The sequence below is a fragment of the Mytilus trossulus genome, chromosome 8 (genome assembly GCF_036588685.1).
Source record: "Mytilus trossulus isolate FHL-02 chromosome 8, PNRI_Mtr1.1.1.hap1, whole genome shotgun sequence".
NCBI lineage: Eukaryota > Metazoa > Mollusca > Bivalvia > Mytilida > Mytilidae > Mytilus > Mytilus trossulus.
Genome location: NC_086380.1, coordinates 17,096,345 through 17,121,157, shown reverse-complemented (window position 1 = coordinate 17,121,157; position 24,813 = coordinate 17,096,345). Strand labels below are relative to the sequence as shown.

At 30.3% G+C, this 24,813-nt stretch overlaps 3 protein-coding genes across 4 annotated transcripts in view; 1 reads left to right on the top strand and 2 right to left on the bottom strand.

Moving 5' to 3' along the window:
- LOC134680627 (large ribosomal subunit protein uL16m-like) overlaps positions 1 to 24,813 on the bottom strand; it is a 168,992-nt gene that overhangs the window by 90,256 nt on the left and 53,923 nt on the right. The window lies entirely within an intron of this gene.
- The window catches only part of LOC134681464 (uncharacterized), a 68,760-nt gene that overhangs the window by 30,244 nt on the left and 13,703 nt on the right, over positions 1 to 24,813 (top strand). The gene's annotated exons all lie outside the window — the stretch shown is intronic.
- Positions 21,487 to 22,787, bottom strand: LOC134681465 (52 kDa repressor of the inhibitor of the protein kinase-like). The gene is made up of 2 exons (XM_063541101.1): positions 22,506 to 22,787; positions 21,487 to 22,229 (listed from the first exon to the last, which is right to left on the bottom strand). Exons 1-2 carry the CDS (start codon positions 22,750 to 22,752, stop codon positions 21,487 to 21,489), a joined length of 990 nt encoding a protein of 329 aa, XP_063397171.1. The 5' UTR covers positions 22,753 to 22,787.

The window sequence follows — 24,813 nt, the reverse complement described above, 5'->3', positions numbered from 1 at the left end:
TCAACACCAACTGCTAACCTTCATAAAATCTTTATTACTGAACCAATTTTAAAAACTAAGGTACCATTTTCATCGTTACAGCTAGTAGAACACAGAAAATATAATAAAAATTGAGGCTGGAGGGGAAAAATTTCACCTTAACGCACATCAGAAAGCACAGAAATGCACTTTTCAAGATAAAAATTACCACAAATCTTTAGTCTGTTATGTTCTTGTTTTAGTTCTGAAGGTTAAAAATCTGCTAGAAATGCAATTTATGTTTATTTTATTGTTTACTGTCCTTAGCAACCAAATATACACATTTTGACACTTAGACATGTTGCGGTCTTAAATTTGTACTCCATTAGCTTTGCCCTTGTAACCAAAGATTGCGCTTTATATGATATCCTCAGAATGTATCGCTTTATATTTTTGAATGTGAATAAGTCAAATAAACAATTTTAGCAGGATTTTATATCATAACTTGGCATTAATTACATTTAATGATGCCAGTACGGCTAGAAATTTATACCCTGCTTGAGAGCTTCTAAACCAAGGTTAGGTATGCTATTTACAGCAAAATTGACCTATAAGTACTTTCAAATACCTAAAAATTGTACAATTTGTCCTCTTTGAAGGTAATTTTATGATTTTAAATAAGATAAAGGGAAATTTTTAAGAAATTTACCTCAAAAATGAGACATACTTGAAGTTTTTCACTATGATCCAGCATTTATTTTTAAATCACTTTTTGTCGCGTTTCAACACCAACTGCTAACCTTCATAAAATCTTTATTACTGAACCAATTTTAAAAACTAAGGTACCATTTTCATCGTAACAGCTAGTAGAACACAGAAAATATAATAAAAATTGAGGCTGGAGGGGAAAAATTTCACCTTAACGCACATCAGAAAGCACAGAAATGCACTTTTCAAGATAAAAATTACCACAAATCTTTAGTCTGTTATGTTCTTGTTTTAGTTCTGAAGGTTAAAAATCTGCTAGAAATGCAATTTATGTTTATTTTATTGTTTACTGTCCTTAGCAACCAAATATACACATTTTGACACTTAGACATGTTGCGGTCTTAAATTTGTACTCCATTAGCTTTGCCCTTGTAACCAAAGATTGCGCTTTATATGATATCCTCAGAATGTATCGCTTTATATTTTTGAATGTGAATAAGTCAAATAAACATTTTTAGCAAGATTTTATATCATAACTTGGCATTAATTACATTTAATGATGCCAGTATGGCTAGAAATTTATACCCTGCTTGACAGCTTCTAAACCAAGGTTAGGTATGCTATTTACAGCAAAATTGACCTATAAGTACTTTCAAATACCTAAAAATTGTACAATTTGTCCTCTTTGAAGGTAATTTTATGATTTTAAATAAGATAAAGGGAAATTTTTAAGAAATTTACCTCAAAAATGAGACATACTTGAAGTTTTTCACTATGATCCAGCATTTATTTTTAAATCACTTTTTGTCGCGTTTCAACACCAACCGCTAACCTTCATAAAATCTTTATTACTGAACCAATTTTAAAAACTAAGGTACCATTTTCATTGGTACAGCTAGTAGAACACAGAAAATATAATAAAAATTGAGGCTGGAGGGGAAAAATTTCACCTTAACGCACATCAGAAAGCACAGAAATGCACTTTTCAAGATAAAAATTACCACAAATCTTTAGTCTGTTATGTTCTTGTTTTAGTTCTGAAGGTAAAAAATCTGCTAGAAATGCAATTTATGTTTATTTTATTGTTTACTGTCCTTAGCAACCAAATATACACATTTTGACACTTAGACATGTTGCGGTCTTAAATTTGTACTCCATTAGCTTTGCCCTTGTAACCAAAGATTGCGCTTTATATGATATCCTCAGAATGTATCGCTTTATATTTTTGAATGTGAATAAGTCAAATAAACATTTTTAGCAGGATTTTATATCATAACTTGGCATTAATTACATTTAATGATGCCAGTATGGCTAGAAATTTATACCCTGCTTGAGAGCTTCTAAACCAAGGTTAGGTATGCTATTTACAGCAAAATTGACCTATAAGTACTTTCAAATACCTAAAAATTGTACAATTTGTCCTCTTTGAAGGTAATTTTATGATTTTAAATAAGATAAAGGGAAATTTTTAAGAAATTTACCTCAAAAATGAGACATACTTGAAGTTTTTCACTATGATCCAGCATTTATTTTTAAATCACTTTTTGTCGCGTTTCAACACCAACTGCTAACCTTCATAAAATCTTTATTACTGAACCAATTTTAAAAACTAAGGTACCATTTTCATCGTAACAGCTAGTAGAACACAGAAAATATAATAAAAATTGAGGCTGGAGGGGAAAATTTCACCTTATGGCACATCAGAAAGCACAGAAATGCACTTTTCAAGATAAAAATTACCACAAATCTTTAGTCTGTTATGTTCTTGTTTTAGTACTGAAGGTAAAAAATCTGCTAGAAATGCAATTTATGTTTATTTTATTGTTTACTGTCCTTAGCAACCAAATATACACATTTTGACACTTAGACATGTTGCTGTCTTAAATTTGTACTCCATTAGCTTTGCCCTTGTAACCAAAGATTGCGCTTTATATGATATCCTCAGAATGTATCGCTTTATATTTTTGAATGTGAATAAGTCAAATAAACATTTTTAGCAGGATTTTATATCATAACTTGGCATTAATTACATTTAATGATGCCAGTATGGCTAGAAATTTATACCCTGCTTGGGAGCTTCTAAACCAAGGTTAGGTATGCTATTTACATCAAAATTGACCTATAAGTACTTTCAAATACCTAAAAATTGTACAATTTGTCCTCTTTGAAGGTAATTTTATGATTTTAAATAAGATAAAGGGAAATTTTTAAGAAATTTACCTCAAAAATGAGACATACTTGAAGTTTTCACTATGATCCAGCATTTATTTTTAAATCACTTTTTGTCGCGTTTCAACACCAACTGCTAACCTTCATAAAATCTTTATTACTGAACCAATTTTAAAAACTAAGGTACCATTTTCATCGTAACAGCTAGTAGAACACAGAAAATATAATAAAAATTGAGGCTGGAGGGGAAAATTTCACCTTATGGCACATCAGAAAGCACAGAAATGCACTTTTCAAGATAAAAATTACCACAAATCTTTAGTCTGTTATGTTCTTGTTTTAGTACTGAAGGTAAAAAATCTGCTAGAAATGCAATTTATGTTTATTTTATTGTTTACTGTCCTTAGCAACCAAATATACACATTTTGACACTTAGACATGTTGCGGTCTTAAATTTGTACTCCATTAGCTTTGCCCTTGTAACCAAAGATTGCGCTTTATATGATATCCTCAGAATGTATCGCTTTATATTTTTGAATGTGAATAAGTCAAATAAACATTTTTAGCAGGATTTTATATCATAACTTGGCATTAATTACATTTAATGATGCCAGTATGGCTAGAAATTTATACCCTGCTTGGGAGCTTCTAAACCAAGGTTAGGTATGCTATTTACATCAAAATTGACCTATAAGTACTTTCAAATACCTAAAAATTGTACAATTTGTCCTCTTTGAAGGTAATTTTATGATTTTAAATAAGATAAAGGGAAATTTTTAAGAAATTTACCTCAAAAATGAGACATACTTGAAGTTTTTCACTATGATCCAGCATTTATTTTTAAATCACTTTTTGTCGCGTTTCAACACCAACTGCTAACCTTCATAAAATCTTTATTACTGAACCAATTTTAAAAACTAAGGTACCATTTTCATCGTTACAGCTAGTAGAACACAGAAAATATAATAAAAATTTAGGCTGGAGGGGAAAAATTTCATTTTATGGCACATCAGAAAGCACAGAAATGCACTTTTCAAGATAAAAATTACCACAAATCTTTAGTCTGTTATGTTCTTGTTTTAGTTCTGAAGGTAAAAAATCTGCTAGAAATGCAATTTATGTTTATTTTATTGTTTACTGTCCTTAGCAACCAAATATACACATTTTGACACTTAGACATGTTGCGGTCTTAAATTTGTACTCCATTAGCTTTGTCCTTGTAACCAAAGATTGCGCTTTATATGATATCCTCAGAATGTATCGCTTTATATTTTTGAATGTGAATAAGTCAAATAAACATTTTTAGCAGGATTTTATATCATAACTTGGCATTAATTACATTTAATGATGCCAGTATGGCTAGAAATTTATACCCTGCTTGAGAGCTTCTAAACCAAGGTTAGGTATGCTATTTACAGCAAAATTGACCTATAAGTACTTTCAAATACCTAAAAATTGTACAATTTGTCCTCTTTGAAGGTAATTTTATGATTTTAAATAAGATAAAGGGAAATTTTTAAGAAATTTACCTAAAAAATGAGACATACTTGAAGTTTTTCACTATGATCCAGCATTTATTTTTAAATCACTTTTTGTCGCGTTTCAACACCAACTGCTAACCTTCATAAAATCTTTATTACTGAACCAATTTTAAAAACTAAGGTACCATTTTCATCGTAACAGCTAGTAGAACACAGAAAATATAATAAAAATTGAGGCTGGAGGGGAAAATTTCACCTTATGGCACATCAGAAAGCACAGAAATGCACTTTTCAAGATAAAAATTACCACAAATCTTTAGTCTGTTATGTTCTTGTTTTAGTACTGAAGGTAAAAAATCTGCTAGAAATGCAATTTATGTTTATTTTATTGTTTACTGTCCTTAGCAACCAAATATACACATTTTGACACTTAAACATGTTGCGGTCTTAAATTTGTACTCCATTAGCTTTGTCCTTGTAACCAAAGATTGCGCTTTATATGATATCCTCAGAATGTATCGCTTTATATTTTTGAATGTGAATAAGTCAAATAAACATTTTTAGCAAGATTTTATATCATAACTTGGCATTAATTACATTTAATGATGCCAGTATGGCTAGAAATTTATACCCTGCTTGACAGCTTCTAAACCAAGGTTAGGTATGCTATTTACAGCAAAATTGACCTATAAGTACTTTCAAATACCTAAAAATTGTACAATTTGTCCTCTTTGAAGGTAATTTTATGATTTTAAATAAGATAAAGGGAAATTTTTAAGAAATTTACCTCAAAAATGAGACATACTTGAAGTTTTTCACTATGATCCAGCATTTATTTTTAAATCACTTTTTGTCGCGTTTCAACACCAACCGCTAACCTTCATAAAATCTTTATTACTGAACCAATTTTAAAAACTAAGGTACCATTTTCATTGTTACAGCTAGTAGAACACAGAAAATATAATAAAAATTGAGGCTGGAGGGGAAAAATTTCACCTTAACGCACATCAGAAAGCACAGAAATGCACTTTTCAAGATAAAAATTACCACAAATCTTTAGTCTGTTATGTTCTTGTTTTAGTTCTGAAGGTAAAAAATCTGCTAGAAATGCAATTTATGTTTATTTTATTGTTTACTGTCCTTAGCAACCAAATATACACATTTTGACACTTAGACATGTTGCGGTCTTAAATTTGTACTCCATTAGCTTTGCCCTTGTAACCAAAGATTGCGCTTTATATGATATCCTCAGAATGTATCGCTTTATATTTTTGAATGTGAATAAGTCAAATAAACATTTTTAGCAGGATTTTATATCATAACTTGGCATTAATTACATTTAATGATGCCAGTATGGCTAGAAATTTATACCCTGCTTGAGAGCTTCTAAACCAAGGTTAGGTATGCTATTTACAGCAAAATTGACCTATAAGTACTTTCAAATACCTAAAAATTGTACAATTTGTCCTCTTTGAAGGTAATTTTATGATTTTAAATAAGATAAAGGGAAATTTTTAAGAAATTTACCTAAAAAATGAGACATACTTGAAGTTTTTCACTATGATCCAGCATTTATTTTTAAATCACTTTTTGTCGCGTTTCAACACCAACTGCTAACCTTCATAAAATCTTTATTACTGAACCAATTTTAAAAACTAAGGTACCATTTTCATCATAACAGCTAGTAGAACACAGACAATATAATAAAAATTGAGGCTGGAGGGGAAAAATTTCACCTTATGGCACATCAGAAAGCACAGAAATGCACTTTTCAAGATAAAAATTACCACAAATCTTTAGTCTGTTATGTTCTTGTTTTAGTTCTGAAGGTAAAAAATCTGCTAGAAATGCAATTTATGTTTATTTTATTGTTTACTGTCCTTAGCAACCAAATATACACATTTTGACACTTAGACATGTTGCGGTCTTAAATTTGTACTCCATTAGCTTTGCCCTTGTAACCAAAGATTGCGCTTTATATGATATCCTCAGAATGTATCGCTTTATATTTTTGAATGTGAATAAGTCAAATAAACATTTTTAGCAGGATTTTATATCATAACTTGGCATTAATTACATTTAATGATGCCAGTATGGCTAGAAATTTATACCCTGCTTGAGAGCTTCTAAACCAAGGTTAGGTATGCTATTTACATCAAAATTGACCTATAAGTACTTTCAAATACCTAAAAATTGTACAATTTGTCCTCTTTGAAGGTAATTTTATGATTTTAAATAAGATAAAGGGAAATTTTTAAGAAATTTACCTCAAAAATGAGACATACTTGAAGTTTTTCACTATGATCCAGCATTTATTTTTAAATCACTTTTTGTCGCGTTGCAACACCAACTGCTAACCTTCATAAAATCTTTATTACTGAACCAATTTTAAAAACTAAGGTACCATTTTCATCGTAACAGCTAGTAGAACACAGAAAATATAATAAAAATTGAGGCTGGAGGGGACAAATTTCACCTTATGGCACATCAGAAAGCACAGAAATGCACTTTTCAAGATAAAAATTACCACAAATCTTTAGTCTGTTATGTTCTTGTTTTAGTTCTGAAGGTAAAAAATCTGCTAGAAATGCAATTTATGTTTATTTTATTGTTTACTGTCCTTAGCAACCAAATATACACATTTTGACACTTAGACATGTTGCGGTCTTAAATTTGTACTCCATTAGCTTTGCCCTTGTAACCAAAGATTGCGCTTTATATGATATCCTCAGAATGTATCGCTTTATATTTTTGAATGTGAATAAGTCAAATAAACATTTTTAGCAGGATTTTATATCATAAGTTGGCATTAATTACATTTAATGATGCCAGTATGGCTAGAAATTTATACCCTGCTTGAGAGATTCTAAACCAAGGTTAGGTATGCTATTTACAGCAAAATTGACCTATAAGTACTTTCAAATACCTAAAAATTGTACAATTTGTCCTCTTTGAAGGTAATTTTATGACTTTAAATAAGATAAAGGGAAATTTTTAAGAAATTTACCTCAAAAATGAGACATACTTGAAGTTTTTCACTATGATCCAGCATTTAATTTTAAATCACTTTTTGTCGCGTTTCAACACCAACTGCTAACCTTCATAAAATCTTTATTACTGAACCAATTTTAAAAACTAAGGTACCATTTTCATCGTAACAGCTAGTAGAACACAGAAAATATAATAAAAATTGAGGCTGGAGGGGAAAATTTCACCTTATGGCACATCAGAAAGCACAGAAATGCACTTTTCAAGATAAAAATTACCACAAATCTTTAGTCTGTTATGTTCTTGTTTTAGTTCTGAAGGTAAAAAATCTGCTAGAAATGCAATTTATGTTTATTTTATTGTTTACTGTCCTTAGCAACCAAATATACACATTTTGACACTTAGACATGTTGCGGTCTTAAATTTGTACTCCATTAGCTTTGCCCTTGTAACCAAAGATTGCGCTTTATATGATATCCTCAGAATGTATCGCTTTATATTTTTGAATGTGAATAAGTCAAATAAACAATTTTAGCAGGATTTTATATCATAACTTGGCATTAATTACATTTAATGATGCCAGTATGGCTAGAAATTTATACCCTGCTTGGGAGCTTCTAAACCAAGGTTAGGTATGCTATTTACATCAAAATTGACCTATAAGTACTTTCAAATACCTAAAAATTGTACAATTTGTCCTCTTTGAAGGTAATTTTATGATTTTAAATAAGATAAAGGGAAATTTTTAAGAAATTTACCTCAAAAATGAGACATACTTGAAGTTTTTCACTATGATCCAGCATTTATTTTTAAATCACTTTTTGTCGCGTTTCAACACCAACTGCTAACCTTCATAAAATCTTTATTACTGAACCAATTTTAAAAACTAAGGTACCATTTTCATCGTAACAGCTAGTAGAACACAGAAAATATAATAAAAATTGAGGCTGGAGGGGAAAATTTCACCTTATGGCACATCAGAAAGCACAGAAATGCACTTTTCAAGATAAAAATTACCACAAATCTTTAGTCTGTTATGTTCTTGTTTTAGTACTGAAGGTAAAAAATCTGCTAGAAATGCAATTTATGTTTATTTTATTGTTAAGATAAAGGGAAATTTTTAAGAAATTTACCTCAAAAATGAGACATACTTGAAGTTTTTCACTATGATCCAGCATTTATTTTTAAATCACTTTTTGTCGCGTTTCAACACCAACTGCTAACCTTCATAAAATCTTTATTACTGAACCAATTTTAAAAACTAAGGTACCATTTTCATCGTAACAGCTAGTAGAACACAGAAAATATAATAAAAATTGAGGCTGGAGGGGAAAATTTCACCTTATGGCACATCAGAAAGCACAGAAATGCACTTTTCAAGATAAAAATTACCACAAATCTTTAGTCTGTTATGTTCTTGTTTTAGTACTGAAGGTAAAAAATCTGCTAGAAATGCAATTTATGTTTATTTTATTGTTTACTGTCCTTAGCAACCAAATATACACATTTTGACACTTAAACATGTTGCGGTCTTAAATTTGTACTCCATTAGCTTTGTCCTTGTAACCAAAGATTGCGCTTTATATGATATCCTCAGAATGTATCGCTTTATATTTTTGAATGTGAATAAGTCAAATAAACATTTTTAGCAAGATTTTATATCATAACTTGGCATTAATTACATTTAATGATGCCAGTATGGCTAGAAATTTATACCCTGCTTGACAGCTTCTAAACCAAGGTTAGGTATGCTATTTACAGCAAAATTGACCTATAAGTACTTTCAAATACCTAAAAATTGTACAATTTGTCCTCTTTGAAGGTAATTTTATGATTTTAAATAAGATAAAGGGAAATTTTTAAGAAATTTACCTCAAAAATGAGACATACTTGAAGTTTTTCACTATGATCCAGCATTTATTTTTAAATCACTTTTTGTCGCGTTTCAACACCAACTGCTAACCTTCATAAAATCTTTATTACTGAACCAATTTTAAAAACTAAGGTACCATTTTCATCGTTACAGCTAGTAGAACACAGAAAATATAATAAAAATTGAGGCTGGAGGGGACAAATTTCACCTTATGGCACATCAGAAAGCACAGAAATGCACTTTTCAAGATAAAAATTACCACAAATCTTTAGTCTGTTATGTTCTTGTTTTAGTTCTGAAGGTAAAAAATCTGCTAGAAATGCAATTTATGTTTATTTTATTGTTTACTGTCCTTAGCAACCAAATATACACATTTTGACACTTAGACATGTTGCGGTCTTAAATTTGTACTCCATTAGCTTTGCCCTTGTAACCAAAGATTGCGCTTTATATGATATCCTCAGAATGTATCGCTTTATATTTTTGAATGTGAATAAGTCAAATAAACATTTTTAGCAGGATTTTATATCATAAGTTGGCATTAATTACATTTAATGATGCCAGTATGGCTAGAAATTTATACCCTGCTTGAGAGATTCTAAACCAAGGTTAGGTATGCTATTTACAGCAAAATTGACCTATAAGTACTTTCAAATACCTAAAAATTGTACAATTTGTCCTCTTTGAAGGTAATTTTATGACTTTAAATAAGATAAAGGGAAATTTTTAAGAAATTTACCTCAAAAATGAGACATACTTGAAGTTTTTCACTATGATCCAGCATTTAATTTTAAATCACTTTTTGTCGCGTTTCAACACCAACTGCTAACCTTCATAAAATCTTTATTACTGAACCAATTTTAAAAACTAAGGTACCATTTTCATCGTAACAGCTAGTAGAACACAGAAAATATAATAAAAATTGAGGCTGGAGGGGAAAATTTCACCTTATGGCACATCAGAAAGCACAGAAATGCACTTTTCAAGATAAAAATTACCACAAATCTTTAGTCTGTTATGTTCTTGTTTTAGTTCTGAAGGTAAAAAATCTGCTAGAAATGCAATTTATGTTTATTTTATTGTTTACTGTCCTTAGCAACCAAATATACACATTTTGACACTTAGACATGTTGCGGTCTTAAATTTGTACTCCATTAGCTTTGCCCTTGTAACCAAAGATTGCGCTTTATATGATATCCTCAGAATGTATCGCTTTATATTTTTGAATGTGAATAAGTCAAATAAACAATTTTAGCAGGATTTTATATCATAACTTGGCATTAATTACATTTAATGATGCCAGTATGGCTAGAAATTTATACCCTGCTTGGGAGCTTCTAAACCAAGGTTAGGTATGCTATTTACATCAAAATTGACCTATAAGTACTTTCAAATACCTAAAAATTGTACAATTTGTCCTCTTTGAAGGTAATTTTATGATTTTAAATAAGATAAAGGGAAATTTTTAAGAAATTTACCTCAAAAATGAGACATACTTGAAGTTTTTCACTATGATCCAGCATTTATTTTTAAATCACTTTTTGTCGCGTTTCAACACCAACTGCTAACCTTCATAAAATCTTTATTACTGAACCAATTTTAAAAACTAAGGTACCATTTTCATCGTAACAGCTAGTAGAACACAGAAAATATAATAAAAATTGAGGCTGGAGGGGAAAATTTCACCTTATGGCACATCAGAAAGCACAGAAATGCACTTTTCAAGATAAAAATTACCACAAATCTTTAGTCTGTTATGTTCTTGTTTTAGTACTGAAGGTAAAAAATCTGCTAGAAATGCAATTTATGTTTATTTTATTGTTTACTGTCCTTAGCAACCAAATATACACATTTTGACACTTAGACATGTTGCGGTCTTAAATTTGTACTCCATTAGCTTTGCCCTTGTAACCAAAGATTGCGCTTTATATGATATCCTCAGAATGTATCGCTTTATATTTTTGAATGTGAATAAGTCAAATAAACATTTTTAGCAGGATTTTATATCATAACTTGGCATTAATTACATTTAATGATGCCAGTATGGCTAGAAATTTATACCCTGCTTGGGAGCTTCTAAACCAAGGTTAGGTATGCTATTTACATCAAAATTGACCTATAAGTACTTTCAAATACCTAAAAATTGTACAATTTGTCCTCTTTGAAGGTAATTTTATGATTTTAAATAAGATAAAGGGAAATTTTTAAGAAATTTACCTCAAAAATGAGACATACTTGAAGTTTTTCACTATGATCCAGCATTTATTTTTAAATCACTTTTTGTCGCGTTTCAACACCAACTGCTAACCTTCATAAAATCTTTATTACTGAACCAATTTTAAAAACTAAGGTACCATTTTCATCGTTACAGCTAGTAGAACACAGAAAATATAATAAAAATTTAGGCTGGAGGGGAAAAATTTCATTTTATGGCACATCAGAAAGCACAGAAATGCACTTTTCAAGATAAAAATTACCACAAATCTTTAGTCTGTTATGTTCTTGTTTTAGTTCTGAAGGTAAAAAATCTGCTAGAAATGCAATTTATGTTTATTTTATTGTTTACTGTCCTTAGCAACCAAATATACACATTTTGACACTTAGACATGTTGCGGTCTTAAATTTGTACTCCATTAGCTTTGTCCTTGTAACCAAAGATTGCGCTTTATATGATATCCTCAGAATGTATCGCTTTATATTTTTGAATGTGAATAAGTCAAATAAACATTTTTAGCAGGATTTTATATCATAACTTGGCATTAATTACATTTAATGATGCCAGTATGGCTAGAAATTTATACCCTGCTTGAGAGCTTCTAAACCAAGGTTAGGTATGCTATTTACATCAAAATTGACCTATAAGTACTTTCAAATACCTAAAAATTGTACAATTTGTCCTCTTTGAAGGTAATTTTATGATTTTAAATAAGATAAAGGGAAATTTTTAAGAAATTTACCTCAAAAATGAGACATACTTGAAGTTTTTCACTATGATCCAGCATTTATTTTTAAATCACTTTTTGTCGCGTTTCAACACCAACTGCTAACCTTCATAAAATCTTTATTACTGAACCAATTTTAAAAACTAAGGTACCATTTTCATCGTTACAGCTAGTAGAACACAGAAAATATAATAAAAATTTAGGCTGGAGGGGAAAAATTTCATTTTATGGCACATCAGAAAGCACAGAAATGCACTTTTCAAGATAAAAATTACCACAAATCTTTAGTCTGTTATGTTCTTGTTTTAGTTCTGAAGGTAAAAAATCTGCTAGAAATGCAATTTATGTTTATTTTATTGTTTACTGTCCTTAGCAACCAAATATACACATTTTGACACTTAGACATGTTGCGGTCTTAAATTTGTACTCCATTAGCTTTGTCCTTGTAACCAAAGATTGCGCTTTATATGATATCCTCAGAATGTATCGCTTTATATTTTTGAATGTGAATAAGTCAAATAAACATTTTTAGCAGGATTTTATATCATAACTTGGCATTAATTACATTTAATGATGCCAGTATGGCTAGAAATTTATACCCTGCTTGAGAGCTTCTAAACCAAGGTTAGGTATGCTATTTACAGCAAAATTGACCTATAAGTACTTTCAAATACCTAAAAATTGTACAATTTGTCCTCTTTGAAGGTAATTTTATGATTTTAAATAAGATAAAGGGAAATTTTTAAGAAATTTACCTCAAAAATGAGACATACTTGAAGTTTTTCACTATGATCCAGCATTTATTTTTAAATCACTTTTTGTCGCGTTTCAACACCAACTGCTAACCTTCATAAAATCTTTATTACTGAACCAATTTTAAAAACTAAGGTACCATTTTCATCGTAACAGCTAGTAGAACACAGAAAATATAATAAAAATTGAGGCTGGAGGGGAAAATTTCACCTTATGGCACATCAGAAAGCACAGAAATGCACTTTTCAAGATAAAAATTACCACAAATCTTTAGTCTGTTATGTTCTTGTTTTAGTACTGAAGGTAAAAAATCTGCTAGAAATGCAATTTATGTTTATTTTATTGTTTACTGTCCTTAGCAACCAAATATACACATTTTGACACTTAAACATGTTGCGGTCTTAAATTTGTACTCCATTAGCTTTGTCCTTGTAACCAAAGATTGCGCTTTATATGATATCCTCAGAATGTATCGCTTTATATTTTTGAATGTGAATAAGTCAAATAAACATTTTTAGCAAGATTTTATATCATAACTTGGCATTAATTACATTTAATGATGCCAGTATGGCTAGAAATTTATACCCTGCTTGACAGCTTCTAAACCAAGGTTAGGTATGCTATTTACAGCAAAATTGACCTATAAGTACTTTCAAATACCTAAAAATTGTACAATTTGTCCTCTTTGAAGGTAATTTTATGATTTTAAATAAGATAAAGGGAAATTTTTAAGAAATTTACCTCAAAAATGAGACATACTTGAAGTTTTTCACTATGATCCAGCATTTATTTTTAAATCACTTTTTGTCGCGTTTCAACACCAACCGCTAACCTTCATAAAATCTTTATTACTGAACCAATTTTAAAAACTAAGGTACCATTTTCATTGTTACAGCTAGTAGAACACAGAAAATATAATAAAAATTGAGGCTGGAGGGGAAAAATTTCACCTTAACGCACATCAGAAAGCACAGAAATGCACTTTTCAAGATAAAAATTACCACAAATCTTTAGTCTGTTATGTTCTTGTTTTAGTTCTGAAGGTAAAAAATCTGCTAGAAATGCAATTTATGTTTATTTTATTGTTTACTGTCCTTAGCAACCAAATATACACATTTTGACACTTAGACATGTTGCGGTCTTAAATTTGTACTCCATTAGCTTTGCCCTTGTAACCAAAGATTGCGCTTTATATGATATCCTCAGAATGTATCGCTTTATATTTTTGAATGTGAATAAGTCAAATAAACATTTTTAGCAGGATTTTATATCATAACTTGGCATTAATTACATTTAATGATGCCAGTATGGCTAGAAATTTATACCCTGCTTGAGAGCTTCTAAACCAAGGTTAGGTATGCTATTTACAGCAAAATTGACCTATAAGTACTTTCAAATACCTAAAAATTGTACAATTTGTCCTCTTTGAAGGTAATTTTATGATTTTAAATAAGATAAAGGGAAATTTTTAAGAAATTTACCTAAAAAATGAGACATACTTGAAGTTTTTCACTATGATCCAGCATTTATTTTTAAATCACTTTTTGTCGCGTTTCAACACCAACTGCTAACCTTCATAAAATCTTTATTACTGAACCAATTTTAAAAACTAAGGTACCATTTTCATCATAACAGCTAGTAGAACACAGACAATATAATAAAAATTGAGGCTGGAGGGGAAAAATTTCACCTTATGGCACATCAGAAAGCACAGAAATGCACTTTTCAAGATAAAAATTACCACAAATCTTTAGTCTGTTATGTTCTTGTTTTAGTTCTGAAGGTAAAAAATCTGCTAGAAATGCAATTTATGTTTATTTTATTGTTTACTGTCCTTAGCAACCAAATATACACATTTTGACACTTAGACATGTTGCGGTCTTAAATTTGTACTCCATTAGCTTTGCCCTTGTAACCAAAGATTGCGCTTTATATGATATCCTCAGAATGTATCGCTTTATATTTTTGAATGTGAATAAGTCAAATAAACATTTTTAGCAGGATTTTATATCATAAGTTGGCATTAATTACATTTAATGATGCCAGTATGGCTAGAAATTTATACCCTGCTTGGGAGCTTCTAAACCAAGGTTAGGTATGCTATTTACAGCAAAATTGACCTATCAGTACTTTCAAATACCTAAAAATTGTACAATTTGTCCTCTTTGAAGGTAATTTTATGACTTTAAATAAGATAAAGGGAAATTTTTAAGAAATTTACCTAAAAAATGAGACATACTTGAAGTTTTTCACTATGATCCAGCATTTATTTTTAAATCACTTTTTGTCGCGTTTAAACACCAACTGCTAACCTTCATAAAATCTTTATTACTGAACCAATTTTAAAAACTAAGGTACCATTTTCATCGTAACAGCTAGTAGAACACAGAAAATATAATAAAAATTGAGGCTGGAGGGGAAAATTTCACCTTATGGCACATCAGAAAGCACAGAAATGCACTTTTCAAGATAAAAATTACCACAAATCTTTAGTCTGTTATGTTCTTGTATTAGTTCTGAAGGTAAAAAATCTGCTAGAAATGCAATTTATGTTTATTTTATTGTTTACTGTCCTTAGCAACCAAATATACACATTTTGACACTTAGACATGTTGCGGTCTTAAATTTGTACTCCATTAGCTTTGCCCTTGTAACCAAAGATTGCGCTTTATATGATATCCTCAGAATGTATCGCTTTATATTTTTGAATGTGAATAAGTCAAATAAACATTTTTAGCAGGATTTTATATCATAACTTGGCATTAATTACATTTAATGATGCCAGTATGGCTAGAAATTTATACCCTGCTTGGGAGCTTCTAAACCAAGGTTAGGTATGCTATTTACATCAAAATTGACCTATAAGTACTTTCAAATACCTAAAAATTGTACAATTTGTCCTCTTTGAAGGTAATTTTATGATTTTAAATAAGATAAAGGGAAATTTTTAAGAAATTTACCTCAAAAATGAGACATACTTGAAGTTTTTCACTATGATCCAGCATTTATTTTTAAATCACTTTTTGTCGCGTTTCAACACCAACTGCTAACCTTCATAAAATCTTTATTACTGAACCAATTTTAAAAACTAAGGTACCATTTTCATCGTAACAGCTAGTAGAACACAGAAAATATAATAAAAATTGAGGCTGGAGGGGAAAATTTCACCTTATGGCACATCAGAAAGCACAGAAATGCACTTTTCAAGATAAAAATTACCACAAATCTTTAGTCTGTTATGTTCTTGTTTTAGTTCTGAAGGTAAAAAATCTGCTAGAAATGCAATTTATGTTTATTTTATTGTTTACTGTCCTTAGCAACCAAATATACACATTTTGACACTTAGACATGTTGCGGTCTTAAATTTGTACTCCATTAGCTTTGCCCTTGTAACCAAAGATTGCGCTTTATATGATATCCTCAGAATGTATCGCTTTATATTTTTGAATGTGAATAAGTCAAATAAACATTTTTAGCAGGATTTTATATCATAACTTGGCATTAATTACATTTAATGATGCCAGTATGGCTAGAAATTTATACCCTGCTTGAGAGCTTCTAAACCAAGGTTAGGTATGCTATTTACAGCAAAATTGACCTATAAGTACTTTCAAATACCTAAAAATTGTACAATTTGTCCTCTTTGAAGGTAATTTTATGACTTTAAATAAGATAAAGGGAAATTTTTAAGAAATTTACCTCAAAAATGAGACATACTTGAAGTTTTTCACTATGATCCAGCATTTATTTTTAAATCACTTTTTGTCGCGTTTCAACACCAACTGCTAACCTTCATAAAATCTTTATTACTGAACCAATTTTAAAAACTAAGGTACCATTTTCATCGTAACAGCTAGTAGAACACAGAAAATATAATAAAAATTGAGGCTGGAGGGGAAAAATTTCACCTTAAGGCACATCAGAAAGCACAGAAATGCACTTTTCAAGATAAAAATTACCACAAATCTTTAGTCTGTTATGTTCTTGTTTTAGTTCTGAAGGTAAAAAATCTGCTAGAAATGCAATTTATGTTTATTTTATTGTTTACTGTCCTTAGCAACCAAATATACACATTTTGACACTTAGACATGTTGCGGTCTTAAATTTGTACTCCATTAGCTTTGCCCTTGTAACCAAAGATTGCGCTTTATATGATACAGTACAGCCTGTGACTTCCTCTTAGTAATGTCCACCCTCTTGCATGGTCAACATCCAATGGTGAACATTTATTGGGGTATTCAATCTTGAGATGTTGGCCATTTATTGGGGGTCATAAATCATAGGTAGATTTTTTATCTTATTATGTTACCTGTAAAATCAATCAGGGTTGAAGTCAAGTTTCAGCTGGTATGTTTCATTAAAATTTACCTGTACAGGTAACTTGGTTTCTTTTAAAATTGACATTTCACCTTTTTTTGGAAAAATGTAGAATAAAAATTGTTTTAGTCTGTTAATTTATTTTTATTTTTTGTCTGTAATTTTATTTAATTTTGTAATTTTTGAAGGTTTTATTTTTTTATTTTTTTATGTTTTGTTTCTTATTCTTTTAATTTCTTCTCAGTAAGAATCTTGAGTAGAAATGGAAAAATGTTAAAGATAGTGTTATTGACTAGCATTTGAAATAAACAGACTTTTAATAATTGTTTTTTTTTAAAGGGAAAATTCACGATTTTTTACTTATGGTTTAAATATGTTCATTATGACATAATATATATATTCACAAAGTTTTATCGCTATATGTGCAGTAATAAAGGAGAAATTCAATATTTAATGAAAAAATATTAACTACTTCCTGTAGGTCGTGACGTTTTCTCCTGGTTTTTGCATGCCGGGATTTAAAATACAATCATTAAAAGTCTTGGTTTTTAATCATATTTTAACGTTATCGTAAGCGCGCCGATGACTTATGCTTTATCTAAATAACCATCCGATAATAAGAAGATAAAACGCACAGGCGTTCAATTGTACATATTCATGAGATAAATTTTCTATGTTAAACGTATATATTCGAATTATTTTTGTAGACAACACAAAAAGTTATAAATTTATTTTTAATTAATATATTTTCGGACTGATAAGGTGAACAAAGTAAAGTACAATAATCTGTAAAGACAATATTTTGGTGTACTCTTATTGACCTTTTACTATCTCTGCTATGACTTGGTTGATACGATGTGTGTATTCACGGTTCTGTGGCAATACTCGTAGATGGCTTGTTGAAAGGTAAATTGTTATTTGCACTTCGGTATTTAACCATGCCTCTCGGGCACACCTTGCCAGGTGTGACTGTCTATTCGGATCAGTGAATTATAAGACAAGAGAGCATTCAATACACATATTTAAAATATATATTCAAGTTGGTGACAAATAAAAATTGATCGCCGTGGAATTATTTAATTATGTTTGGTGCTATTATTTATTTGAATTCAAATAAGTTAATTTACTAAGAAATACACAATTTTCGGTTAAAGACGGGAAACTTAAATCATATGTCCGATTGAAATGATTTACACCTTTTGTCCTTGATTGATGTCTAATAAAAAGGAGAACTTAGAAATTATTAATAGCTTTACCAAAGTATTTGTATTTGTCTTTATTAGGCAAATAAATGAATGAGAAGGTCACTTAGATTTAGACTTTTTAAAAGCCACGTATAAATTAATAACTGGAACTCACTGAAGATAACTCTACCGAAGCGGAATATAACATGAACGAATAAAGAAAAAATATTTTTCTACTTGAGAAGTTTTAAAAAATTGACAGCAAATTTAAGGTCTTCTTGGAATGGAATCGAAAAATTACGAATAGATATTCTTTATCAAGTGTGAAAAACGTCAACCAAATTTAATCATAATCGGGGACGTCCTTATTAAAATAGTCTTCGTCTCACAACGTATAATACTTAATAATATTTGACCAAAGATGTTTAAAAACAAAAGACAACGAATTTAATGTCATCTTTCCCTATTTTTGAATGTAACTATAAGTCTGTTCAACTGTCAAGAATACCCCTAAAGCGGACAAATATCTGACAAGCAGTTTATTCTTTAAATTTGCTGTCATTGAATATCAAGAAAGAAAATAAATCCCGAAAATGATTTGAAACTTTAATACTCAATAGCTGTCCTATAAAATATTCACATCCCTCGGGGATTATTAGTGTACGTCCAGTTGCATATGTCGGAACAATTGTGGTGATTACGAATTTCTTTCTTTATTCGAGAACAATCTAATTGATATATAAATCTGTGATTTTACTATGTTCATAACTTCGATGAACCAAAGCAAGTTATAGATAGACCTGTATTTAAATCAAATTGGTCCTCTTCTTCTTCTTCTTTTGGTATACAATAGTCTATCGAATTGGATGATTACATACTGTTGGTATACGTGGACTAGTCTATTTACAAAACTTTTACCCCAATTTGCACAAAATGTATGTTTCTTTCTTATGTTCAATGTATACATGTATATATTTTAAATTGCGCTGTAGTTCCGTAACTTTCTATCCGGGCGTATAAACGAATCGTCGACAAGTGCGCACATTTTTTTAATCAACATTTCTGGAATGATCCAACTATGTCCTTTACTATTGACAACGAGTAAATATTACATTTTCCCAGAGACATATAATACAATTATATGTTTCTGATTTTCCCAAATTAACCCTTGGAAAAAATACGTATATTTGTATATCTTCAATTTTTTTTTTTTTTTTTTTTTTTTGTATATTTTTTTTTTTATATAAATAACATTCTTTACACCAGAAATTTTATTTATAAACAAGCGTATCAGTTAAGTTATGACTAGTATATTATATCACTTTCGGACACGCAAGACAGAGATGTATATTATACATGCACCTGATAGTTCAAAATGGAAAGTTATAAGTTATCGGCCGTGTACACTGATCAATACCTACAGAAGTGAAACGATGCATGAACTTGCAAGCCCGACAGGAAATCGCTTGAATACCTGGACGTGTCACCTTACACCCCTAACAATACCTTTGGGAGTAATGCCTTAAGCCATGCGGGTGATCAGTGGAGCGAAGATCCTAATTTATTTGAATAAAGTATATTACTTTAAAGAATTATGAACGAATTAGATTTTCGAAAACAATTTTCACGGAACACTTATTTATGATTTGAACTTTGACTTTTCAACTAATTCTAATATTAACAGTTTAAAAATAACAGACTATATGGTTATTTAAAAAAATAAGAACATTTTCCATATCAAGTTAGTTAGTCAGATAAAACAACCGTACGATTGACAAGATATCGACACGTAATTAAGACTACATCGGTTACTGTAGTTTTGTTTCTTTGTGGTTTATAGACATACCGTGATTTTTATTTGGACAAAATAACAAAATGGCGGAAGGCAGAGAACTGATACTCAAAATTTAAAATCGATGGTGATCTCTTATCTAGCGGAATAAAACTTTAATATTTATAAATTTGAGCATTTTTATACAGAATGGACATAATATCAATTTTTGATTTTTTTGCGAAGTTTCCCTTTAAGTAAAAAGGTTTATATAAATGTACATGATGTACATTGTATTCAATTATTTGTTAACATTATTAAATGAGTTATTACTATTAATAATCATGCAAGTGATATTTTAAATTAAAAAAATGAAAGTAATTAAACAATTTTGTTTCTTAACAAAATAAGATGATCAATATCAATCCTTTTTCAATAAATTTTGATAACATCTAATATTATTCAGGAAAACTACAAGTACCATTATATGGTTTATGAAAAAACTAATTTTGTTTATCTTAATTTTCTTCAAATCTCAAAACAAGAGTTGTGCACAAACAATCACTGAAAAGACTTATTTTCCAAATGTCCACCTAGGTATCATCAAATTTTGATAAATGAACATTAAAAATGCTAATCATAATGAAATTTTTTCAAATCCAGAAAAATAGTGCACTTCTAAAGATGGTGACACTTTAATGGTCTATTAATTAAATCATTTTTTTCCCAGTGTATTATATTGTCAATAGTGCTGGACTGCCATGATACATAATCTTGGTATACATTTACAAAGAATATTTCAATCAACCTAGGCCTTTTAGATAAAGTTAATAATTGCAGGGACTTGAATGAATTAAGACTTTTAAAGTCCTAAATAAAAAAATGAATTTAAAGAAAAAAATAAAAATAAAAACTTTTGATAAAAACTGTAAACTTGATTGTGTCAATAGGTATAGAACTTTTGGTCATAATTTAGAAATAAAAAATAGTGGACAATATAAAATTCCTAGAAAGGATAGAATGTGTAAACTGTGCCTCTTGTTACAAGGTCAATGGAGAACACCTATCCCTTGATTGTAAAATTAACAAAACAACTTTGAAATAATCCATTTGAAAATTATTTACCTTCTCATTATAATGTCTCTAACCCAAGAACAAAAAGTAAAAGAAATGCTTAACCTCTAAAACATGGATCAGGGGCGGATCCAGAACCTTGATGACTGGGGGGGGGGGGGGGGGGGCACCATGAAAATATTTTAAAAGAGTTGTTAAGATATTTATATATGTTAATTCAAACAAGAGGCAAAATAAGCATGTGTACATTAAAGTATGTTCAATAAAGTTAATCAACAAGAATGTCTGGTAGCACTATTCTCCTTGGATTTTTCCTTGCATACTGCATCCCCACCTCCTTTGGATTTACAGTCATGTTCCTATGAGCATACATCATGATAAGAGAAGATAATCTACTTGTTGACATTGTTGATCGTAAGTATGTCTTCACAAGTCTCAGTCTACTGATACTTCTCTCACATTCACATGAGGTTACTGGAAATGTTCCACAAATTTTCAAAATTTGGTGCACATTAGGAAATATGATTGAGATACAGTTTTGTAATGCTGTGATAATATCTGAAGGTGGATCAGACTCATTTGCCCATTTTAATTTCCACATATGCATCTCTTGCTCCAGTGTTGAAGGAGATGGTAAATCATCCACAAAATACTCAAAATCAGTAGTTGAGGATTGACCAATCATGGCAGGTATTACCTGAAGTCCCATGGATGCCTTGATTTGCAGGTCACCAAACCTGGAATTCATTTCTGTTAACATGTGATCAAGCAGAGGGATAGCAATGGTTTTCTTGTAATAATCCTCTGTTGATTCACATGGCACATTTGATCTTGTTGTCTGCCTGCCACATGTTCTTGGTTTAGATGGGGTTACATCTAGATCATCTGCCATCTTCAATATTTGTGAATACCACTTAGCATGGAATTCACCAATATTGTCTCTCACATCCTGTAAAGCTTCCTTGACAAGGCTCACTGACTCAAGGGCACTCACAACATCAACAGCTCTACCTAAAGAAAAACAAAATTGGTTAATTTACTAATTAGTCAGATCTGTGAGTATTTGAGTTATCTCCCTTTTTTTCTAATAGTTATTGACAAAATCAATCAGCATGTTTAACTTTGTGTTTATGATTTTGAATTCTAATAACAATATGATGTTGTTGGTAACATGTTCTTTTTGTAATGTAAATAAATTGATGAAAAAAATAGTTTCTGTTTTTGTTTTGCTTTTTAACAATATCAAATTAAATAAGAGTTGTTTCCCTTAGACAGTTATATAATTACCTTGAAGTGATGTACTAAGTTGTTTCAGGTATCCAATACATCTCATTGTCACAAGCAGGGAGACTAGAAATTGAAAGGATGTTATGTTGTTTTCTAGACTTTGTGTGTCACTTATGGCAACTGGGCTTTTGTCCACTGATTTGATCTTTTCCATGGTTTCTATTATTGCTGGAAGGAAATCCCAAAAAATCTCAAAAGCATCATGTCTCTCCACCCATCTGGTTCTGCATAACTCCTTCAATTTCATTCTTTTGGTTTCATTTCTATAATGTTGGAGCTGGTCCTCTAGAAATGATTGCCTTTTAGGAGACCAATTGAAGAACTTTACTACCTATCAAAGATAAAGATTTATAGTTTGATTAAAATAATTAAGCAATACATGTGTTGCACATTTAATAACTGGTATATGACCAAAACAAAATTATAATATTATCATATGAGGAATTTATAGAAAAGCATTAATTGTATACCTTATCTGCAGTTCCCATCATATTCCTGACACATGGAATGTTAGCAGCAGCAACTATACATCTGTTTAGCTGGTGAGCTGTACACCAAAAGTGTAATGCCTTTGGGTATATCCTTTGAATTCTGGGACCAACTCCTTTCAAATGTCCAGTCATATTACCTGGAGAAAAAGTATATATATATATATATGTGAATGTGCAAATATCATTTAAAACATACAATGACAGGAGCAATGAATTTGAGAGCATGTCAAAATTGTAACAAAACTATGCTTACTGTTACAGTATATTTATCATTAAACAAATTCGTCTGTCAACACACTGAGGTATATTAAATGAGATTTACCTGCACCGTCATAGCATTGGCTCCTCATCAGATTTAAATCTAGTCCCATTTCTGGAAGCAGCTTCAGAAGCTCATTGGATATTCTTTCTCCACTTGTATCTTCGCTCACTTCTATGAAGTCAACAAACTCTTCTCTAATGACACCTTTTAAATAGATATTTAATTCAAAATTATTTAATTTTTTTTTTACTGTTATTTTCTATCTTATACCTGCACATATAATTTACATGTGAAAACAGATAATAGTTGTAGATAACACATGCATGAACAGCTGTATTTGACATCTATATTCAATGTATATTTTTTTTAAAGTTTGAAACAATAGATTATAAATGATTAACCAGTGTACATGCATTAGTTGATATATTAGTTATTACCTGCCAAATCAACAAAACGTAGACACACGGCTAACTGTTCAGTGTTAGATACATCTCTAGCTTCATCTGCAGATACAGAAAACATCCCTCCACTGTCTGATATGTCTTTGATTATTTTTGTCCTAATGATATTTCCTATAATGTCAATAATTTCATTTTGAACAGTCTTTGACCTGTATGTAGCATTTTTTGGGGCGGTTTTGAAATGTTCTACAAGAAATTTATCACCAGCATCTATTCTGAAGTCCAAAAGTGCTTGAAAATTTCCAATATTTGCAGTATTTCCATTTACAATGTGCTTTGCATCATCTCTGTGGCCTCGAAGAGCAAAGTTCTGCCTTCCACAAATAAGGACGGTCTTTACAATTGATTCCAAAACCATCAAATTTTTCTCCTTGCGGCTCTCTAAACCATGATTCAGGGTCATGTGTACATTAGTCTGTCGATTGATCTGCTGAAGAAACATTTCTCCTTTTGTTACACACTGCATATGTCTTTGATATCCTGTACCTCCTCGTTTTAAACTTTTGGTACTTTTCCCCCAAAAATGTTTATCAAATACTTCCAATGCCTTTTTCCAGTTTTTGAAAGGGGCATTGACAAGTTTGCCTCTTTTTTCAGGTTCCTTCTCGAATAAAACACAATGCAGACAGTATGCTCCATCCTCCTCTATGCTATAAACTAAGCCTGGATACTTGGAGATCCATTCTTTCCGAAAGCATCTGTTTTTATCAGCTATTTTTGTAGATGGGAACTTGAAAGTATCAGGAATAGTCACACCTTTTGTGTAGATTGTATATTTCTCATCATTATTTAAAGTTCTACCAAACCAAGAAGTTACATCATTTGGAGTTAGGCACTGGGACCTGGTTGTTCAACAGCTTTTTGACTGAAAGAAATTTTGAAAAGATTTTGCACACATGAATAAATATTTTATTACAGTTTATTATATGACAAGTAATTTCTATAAAATAAATGAACTATCATATTTTTTTCGGCAATTATATTTTCCCCCTGTACATTCATCCTTCATTTTTGTAATCAGTATTGTATGACCTAATCAAGTTATCTTCCACAGATATTCTTTATACTTTTCCACCTTTTTATTCTGAATAAAC

Bases quoted from the DNA above. Each gene is read 5' to 3' on its own strand.
- LOC134681465 (XM_063541101.1), bottom strand. From the start codon at position 22,752: ATGAAATTGAAGGAGTTATGCAGAACCAGATGGGTGGAGAGACATGAT. The intron at 22,230-22,505 runs GTAATTATATAA...GTTTTTCTTTAG, and splicing joins ACTTAGTACATCACTTCAAG to GTAGAGCTGTTGATGTTGTG.